Source organism: Fistularia commersonii, chromosome 11 (assembly GCF_037954325.1).
Source record: "Fistularia commersonii isolate RoL2024-O1a breed Wild chromosome 11, RoL_Fcom_v1.0, whole genome shotgun sequence".
NCBI classification, from domain to species: domain Eukaryota; kingdom Metazoa; phylum Chordata; class Actinopteri; order Syngnathiformes; family Fistulariidae; genus Fistularia; species Fistularia commersonii.
This window is the reverse complement of record NC_141294.1, coordinates 5,199,868-5,208,065: the sequence shown is the minus strand read 5'-3', so window position 1 is coordinate 5,208,065 and position 8,198 is coordinate 5,199,868. Positions and strand designations below refer to the sequence as shown.

Genomic DNA, 8,198 nt, shown 5'->3' with positions numbered 1-8,198 from the left:
GTGTGATTTCTAATCATCAAATCAGGGTAAAATACAATAGGATCTGGAGCGCATATGACCGATATTTCGAATTTTATTTCATAACATATTGTCCTTGTCTGACTGTTATCTGTGCATCCTAAGCTCAAATTACCCCCTGACGTTGTCAGAAAGTGGATTCTTCGGGCTCAGTCACAGGGTACATGGAGTTCAAAAACATAGTCATATTTGTTTAAGCCAAGGGGCCAACAGTTTTCAGAAAGAAAGTAGTGTATTGTGCTTCAACATAAACACTCGTCAGGACTCAACAGGAGAGTCTTGATTTTGCTTCATGTTTTTATTCTTGATCCATCCGTTCATTATATATTGTCTTCATTTTTTTTTGGTTTAAATTAACTCTACAATGATATGTTTGTATTTCCATTGTGTTTTTTCTTTCCTTTTTTCTTTTTTTTTGTTTTAAAAAAAAGGAGCATTGCAGCTGTAACTGAACCATAACATAAAGTTTCAGTCCAGATGTTGGTGATGAATTCAGTTATTACTTCTGATAATGAGGTTGTATTCTTTGCTTGCAGCAAGATTACACAAAACAAATACCAAGCCTGTTTTAATGAAATTTTGAGGAGGGGTGAGGCCCTGGATAGGCATATTTCCCAGGAAAAAGTATATCAGTCTCATTCATATTTGCTTTCACCAAGAGAAAACTGAATTTTAGAATGATTATCACTACATGTCAGAACTTATTTGTTCATGGAAACATCTTAAGTGTTCTTGTTTGTCAAAGCTTGGCCCTTATCTCTACATTGCATTCAATGTAAGCTTGTTAGATAGACAAAAGTAAATAAGTATTATGCACTGATTTTTATTACTTAAGTTGAATTTGAATTTTTGGACACTGTTGTCAAAATTTATATTGCTAACGTTTCTTCTGTCTTGTTTATTTGTGTGATCCTTTTCTATCAATATTCCTGCAACTACTGCTATTCGTCTTATATTTTTTTTCATTCTTATGCTCTTATTTTTCCATGTTTTAGTCCAAAAGAGAGCAAGATTTGCTTATAACAGGCACAATTTCCAAGACCCTTTTGCATTTGTTGCATAACCTCATCTTACCTCTGAAGCAAGGTAAGCTGAATATGTATTCATTGCCATACACACTATGTTGTTCATTACATTGCCATGTGACTATAAACAATGCATTTTTTGTTCGAGTGCTCAACAAGGGTCAATCTTTTGTGCTGGCATTTATGCTGAACAAAAGCCAGACCAAACTGACCAAACTCCTACTTTGACCATGCAGGAAGGATATATGCAAATTCATCCTCTGCATGCCGACCCCATCTACCCACATCGTCTGCAGGTCACTTTCAGACGGCACTGTGGATGGATGCATTCTCATGCAATCTGTCTCCACATTACATCTTTCTCTTTTTCACCTCTTGTCCTTGTTGCCTTTCTGCTCCCTCCTGCTGCTGAGGACCTTGGTTCCCACCCCTGGCTCAACCCTCAGCAGTCACATGACAGGGACCAAGAGATCCAGTATAACACAAAGGATTCTGCTAAATGTGCATGCCTAGTCCAGAGGAGGATCAGTAGGCCTCTGAGTCTGCATCAGAGCAGAGTCACCATTAGCATATTTTCCTTACACTTGCACAACCTCACAACAGCTTGTGTTGGCATTTCTATTCCTGCAAGCAGGTAGGTGGCATTTGATGTAATAGAATATGCACAATAGATGTAATTTAACCTGTTGTATGCATTTCAAATAGTTTGTAATAAAAGGGCTTCCATTTACTCCTCTTATGTTTAATGAGGATGAAGGATTTAGATCCATGACAAGAATAAATACATAATACATTAAAACGTATAAATAAAACAGGGAGCTTTGAACACCAAATGAAGTGTGGGAAAAAAAAAACCTCAACAGTGGTCATGTTTTCTCATCACTACGAGTGTGAAAAATATTCTGGTTGTATTACATGTTGGATCAGAATAAAAACCACCTGTTAGGGTTTAGTTTAGTTTAGCGCCGGTGGAATTGTGGGTAACCATATTAGATAACGATTTCTGTCTAGGTCTGATTAAGTAATCCTGAAACGGTTCAATGTATTCTTGTCCTTTGGTCATAGAATATGCAAAATGTGTATTATCAATAATTACTATAATTTCTATTTTTATTGAATGTGTTGTGGACTTGTTTTTTTGTATGACTTTGTAGTCTATAATTTTAGAATTACACCTGCAAATGCTTAAACACACTGAATAAAAAAATAATGTGATTAAAATATAGTATTTTGTAGGAGGCTGAGGTGGAAAAAAACCCCACAAATGTGTAGAAACTCACACTTGTTTCAAAGTTTGGCCATTTGTGCTGAGAAGAGAACAGCTTATACTTATCTGTTTTGACATACCGTTATATCATATCTAATAAGTGTGACCATGTGTGAAGGGGTGTTCTCTTCGGTTACATATCACATCCCCAGTGAGAGAAGAAGTTCATGATCATAATTTATTTTCAATGTGTTTATTGTAAGCATACTGTGGTTGGTTAATAAATCATTAGATAATAATTTATAATGAGTTATAAATCAAAAAATACAAATGACATTGATGTTTATAGGTAGCTAGGTTGTTACACTAATATAAGAGGGTGACCCTGGCAAGCTGGAGCCTGTGTGTTTAAAAAAGGGCCGGCCACAAGGTTACGTTTTCGTGGGGGACGGGAAGGAGGAGGATAAGAGGAGGAGCTGCACTTACTCACATTCCATCTCCTCCTATCCCGGAGTTTGTAGACAGACAGAAAACACATGGTGAGATTTTGAAACCAGCCTCTAATAGAGAGAAAAATCAAGTGTCATGGCGTCGAAGGGCATGTGCGCCTGCGCAGTCCCGCCCCTGTCAGGCGCAGAAGAGACACGGAAGTAAAAATGTAAGCCGGTGGAAATGTGTGTGTGTGTTTGTGTGTGAGGAGGGAAGGGGATGTGTGAATTTATACACACACGAATAGAAACGTGTACACATTACCGAACACATTCTGAATGATGAATGAAAAAAACAAGGTCACAATGGAGCAAATGTTTTGATAAGACGAGAGGAGGAGAGTCGGTGTAAATAAGGTAAGGTGAATTTGGAAAAGTCATACATATGGGAAATATGAACGTAACTGACAATGGACCTTCATGAGTACTTTAGTTCAGTGCTCACTCTTCTGCTCCTCATAGTCCAGGCAGATTGTAGGTATAGAAACAAAAGACAAAGGTGCTGAATCCTTATATACATAACGAAATAGCATTTTCCCGGTAACTGAGTATGATTTACATGCTTAATAGATTTGAGTTTAATGATAGACAAAATATATTTACCACAGCATAACATGATAACCTGTTTTCAAGGACGCTAATACTTGTTTGTTCTTGTGATGGAGAAGTGGGGACAATTTAAAATGTGACCCATTTGTACTCCGATGTTTTTAGTACAGCATTTAATGAATGTATTTCTGTCACGGCCACATGGTGGTTTTTAAGAGAGCTTTGGGTTAGTGGGTGAAAAGTCAGGCTGTACAACGAGAGGGATGGAGTAAAAGGCAGCGCATGAGGAGGGTGGGAAGGTTGAGCTCGACCATTCGGACACATGGTTTTACATATTCTAAGTTCAGTTATAGGCTTCTTCTTCATTTATATGAAATCCTAATATTTACGCAACTATTTTTGTTGTCTTTGTAAATAACCTTCTGAAGGTGGATGGCCTTGATCGTTTCAATTGAAACAGAACTTGAACATTTTTTTCTCAATTTAAATACATCAGAAAAATAAAGTATTTCATGTCGTCCTAACAAAAAGCTCGGAAACACTACTGACATCTTTGTGCCCTTACATTGCTAATATTTACATAGTGAAATCATACTGTATTTTTGTTTGTTTTGCTTTTTTTAATTCTAACTGAATTGAATTTTGAGATTATGTGTACATAACAATGCTCATAGTTCCTTTTTGGGTCGGTGACACTGATGGTTTCACATTTTACTTACCAAACTGGAATGTCTTTTTTATGTTTTTCAGATTGTGCACAGTTTCATTTCCTGGATTACCAAATATATCACCATCATGTCACTGCTGACTCATGTGTTGGCCTGTCTGTTTGGAATGGGCTCCTGGGTGGCCATCAATGGCATGTGGGTGGAACTCCCATTGATAGTCCCAGATATCCCCGAGGCCTGGTACCTTCCTTCCTACCTCACAGTCCTCATCCAGATGGCAAACATAGGTCCTCTCTTCATCACCCTCATGCACCGATTTCTCCCAGGGGTGCTGGATGAGCGTCCAGTCATCTACTTCATTGTGGTGTTGGGGGTAATAGCAACGTTCCTCTTGGCTTTTTTCTGGAGACACACTGTGATGGTGGCGGGCTCACTTCACAGTGTGCCCCTTCTGGTGCTATGCTTTCTGCTCTCTGTAGTGGACTGCACATCTTCTGTCACATTCCTGCCTTTCATGATGAGACTACGTCCCCAGTACCTTACCACATATTTTGTAGGTGAAGGCCTTAGTGGTCTGGTGCCTGCACTAGTGGCTCTAATTCAAGGTGTTGGGGTCGTCCATTGTCAGAATGCCTCTTTATCTGATGCACTCAATTCAACAGTGGAAAGTTCCACAGTGGCTGGTAGTAGTGAGCTACAAGCCATCTATCAACCTGCAAAATTCTCAGCTCAAGTCTTCTTTATATTCCTCAGTGTCATGATGGTTGTATGTCTACTAGCCTTCACGCTACTCAACCATCATCCAGCTGTAGCTCGAGAGAAGAACGACCTGTACTTCTGTGGTGATCTGGACACAGAAAAGAGAGAGCAAAATTTTTCTCTGCATCCCCAAACACCAGAGCAGAAGCCAATGTTAAGCCCCTCCGAGGGGGTTCAGAGAGAGGCTCGCAGCTCTTTTGGCAAGGGCACATACAGCAACATAGAGGTGGTTTTCATCTTTGTTGTACTAGCCTGGGTAAATGCTCTTACAAATGCAGTTTTGCCATCAGTCCAGTCCTACTCATGCCTGCCTTATGGGAACCAGGCATATCATCTGGCTGCCACCATGGCAGCTGTTGCAAATCCTGTGGCCTGCTTCATTGCCATGTTTATGCCGATCAGGTGAGAAACATTTACGGTTGAGCTATATAGCTATAAACACAATGGTACATTGGTTTTCATGCTACGCCTCCTGTAGCAGCCCCAATTTTCAAAGCCAATGAGTGGATACAAAACTAAACAAATGAAGGACACACTGCTAATAAATCTTAATTTCAGCAAGCGGCAAAGTCAGTAAATTTCTGACTTTTGCATTACCTCACACATGCAATATTTTGTGCTTTAACCATTTCATCCACATCACTAACCTACCATGGTATCCTACAAACTAACATTGGATAATCAATTGTTATTGAAGAGCAGTTGAAATTGTTGTTTCCATGTCAAGGTCAAAAACACAAAAAAATACTGTTGACTTTTCACCTGTGCACCTTACAGTTCCACAGCAGAGTGAAATGTGTATTGTCTTGATCTTGGTCACCAGGTCTCTGATCTTCATGTGTTTCCTGACTATTTTCGGGAGTGGTTTCGGAGCGTACATCATGGCAATGGCTGCCTTGAGTCCCTGTCCTTTGCTGGTCCATAGTACCTCTGGGACTGCAGTCATAGTAAGTGACTTTCACCCTAAAGCAGAGGATCAACTCTATCTAGCAAGTTCTCCAACATATTCGTCAAGATAAGTTGTTCTTTTTAAAGTGAGATAACTGTGGCACCTTATGAAATGATAGCAAGCCAGTCCAACCTGTGTTTGTGTTGGATCACTCAGGAACTTAAATATTGCCACAGTATCATTTACACGATCATGTGGTGTTTCACGTTGTTTCTGTTTTACACCCCAATATTAATCAGATTCATAATGAAACAGGAACAGTGAGAGATTGCACAATTCTAGAGTAGAAGGGTTGGTGAAACCTTGTGATTTCCAATTAGTAATTATATGACACACAAGCAAATGTTTCCTGGAATACTGAGTTTCTAATTGCAGTTCTGCTTTACAATTCAGACAGACAAACATGGCCATTTGAAACACCTTAGTATTTCATTATGTGTGTGTTCATCACTTTCCAGTGTTCTCTCATGAGAGTTTTACTATATAACCATTTTTATGATCTAACAAAACTGATATATCATTTATGAATCTAAAAAAAATTAAACCTTTCTGCATCAACTTTATTATGTGACATTTGGTCTTTAATGGCATTTGGTCTGTAATAATGTAGAAAGCTATAGTGTGTTCAGCTATAGTGTCAGCATATCCAAAATTGATTTTACTCACTGAAACTGTTTTAAACAGAAAATAAGTGCCGGTATTTATTTACCAGTTATACCGGTTCTGAACTGATTTAGTTTTTGTTGGGAAATGCAACCCTACTTTCTGTTTATGTTTTTATAACTATCTTATCAAGATTATTCGGTCAAATCAGTCCACTCTGATCTTTATGACAGGAACCATGTCAGTTATTATCATATTTTTCTGAAGAAATATTTTCTTTCGCCTGCAGGTGTTTGCTTGGATCCTTTTCGTGTTGTCCTTGTCCTATGTGAAGGTCATCATTGGAGTGATTCTGCGAGATGAGGGCCACAGTGCCCTTGTGTGGTGTGGAGCAGTAGTACAGTTGGGCTCCATGGTTGGTGCACTGTCCATGTTTCCATTAGTCAGTGTCTATGGGGTTTTTAAGTCAGGTGATACTTGCAACACTAAGTGTCCAATGTAGTACATAAACACTTTTATCTGTTAAACACTGCTTTGCAAAATACTAGTATAAATTGCACTTGTTCTAGTAGCACTGAAATCATGAGATGTACATATTCCAGTTTTTCTAGGAGGTTCTCAGTCACTGAGGTCATGGTTGGTTCTTGTCGAAATCGAAAGGACTCGAGGCCTTTTCGATGAGAGGTGAAACATCTTCAAGGGAAGAATTTTAAGTTGTTACAGGTTTCAACAAGAATAATCCAGTTTGTTAGAAGAAGGCTGATACACCTGAGTATTAAACCTGGCTGCTCGCCCTGAAGTTTTTGAATAGATTTGTGCTGTCAAAATGTTTTACATACGATTATGTTTTTATACATGGTTTATTTGTTGCGTATTGTTTCACACAATACCACCTGTAAAACAATTTATGGCTGACTACTTGTCTTTTTAATCACTGTATACATTTGACAGTTAATGTAAAGTTCAAAGTACATATGTCATGTTTTGATTTTTCAAGGCAATGTGTTACCTTAGTCTCCAAAATGTGCCTCGATGTATGTCTACGAGTAAGAACTATCTTTTGATTTGCGTACATGGTTGTCAACAGGTTGAGTAACTGCTCTGCAAAACCAAATAAAACTTACAAGTAATTTAAAACTTTTATTGTTAAATTGTTGGATATTCCGGGTATTAACCCAAATCTGTTCTGGTGGCAATTTGCTCCTTAAGAATGCAGATTGAAATGAATGTTATATTTTGCCTTTGTAAAAAATGTATAAATAAAGAGAGAAAAGGAGAGAAAAATTAAATAATAGGATGAAATCAAAAGAGAGAAAACATTTCAATATAGAATTTTAAATTTGCTTGCTTGCTTTCCCGCCAAAAATTGACTTCATTGGTATAATGAACATTTAAAGAAAATAGAAAGGCAGTGTGATATCCCATCGTAGAATAAAGAAACTTGTCTATATGCCAATGGCATCTTTTTGTTGTGACAATTCACCGTTATTTCAACAGTAATCTGACCCGAATTGCATGGATCTTAAAGTTAATGTCCTCCAGATGGGGAAATAATATTCAAAATATAGGATAGGTACATTTGCAATTTATGTTGGATTTTATGCAGACTGAGAACACATTAAGATTTACATGGAAAGAAAAAGAAAAAGAAGCCTAGTGTGAAGGCTCAGCAACAGCAGACTACTCCATAAATTTGGTCTCCAACTGTGGCAGGATGCACTACTTATTTATCAACACTAGATGTCTCTGTTTGATTAAAAAAAAAAACCAACAGTCCAGGAACTGAAGCCATTTTCCAAGTTGTCATCAGGCTTCAAGAGTCAAATGGTGGAACAGGTTTGATCTGAAATTAGAGAAATAAGTACTCAATGATTAGGGTGAAGTATAAATGAAAGTGAGAATCTAGCAAACTATAATAACATGCCTTGCCTA

At 38.0% G+C, this 8,198-nt stretch overlaps 1 protein-coding gene across 3 annotated transcripts; it reads left to right on the top strand.

Annotated features, from left to right (window-relative positions):
• The first annotated feature begins 1,565 nt into the window (after window positions 1-1,565).
• LOC147229278 (riboflavin transporter 2-like) lies at window positions 1,566-7,605 on the top strand. Of its 3 annotated transcripts, none has more exons than XM_086155842.1 (4): window positions 1,566-1,677; window positions 4,038-5,116; window positions 5,538-5,661; window positions 6,556-7,605. In XM_086155842.1, exons 2-4 carry the CDS (start codon window positions 4,083-4,085, stop codon window positions 6,766-6,768), a joined length of 1,371 nt encoding a protein of 456 aa, XP_086011968.1. In that variant the 5' UTR covers window positions 1,566-1,677; window positions 4,038-4,082; the 3' UTR covers window positions 6,769-7,605. The 3 variants fall into 3 exon arrangements, with proteins under 3 accessions (XP_086011968.1, XP_086011966.1, XP_086011967.1); XM_086155840.1 differs by lacking the exon at window positions 1,566-1,677 and adding an exon at window positions 2,698-2,908; XM_086155841.1 differs by lacking the exon at window positions 1,566-1,677 and adding an exon at window positions 2,917-3,095.
• The last annotated feature ends 593 nt before the right edge of the window (window positions 7,606-8,198 follow it).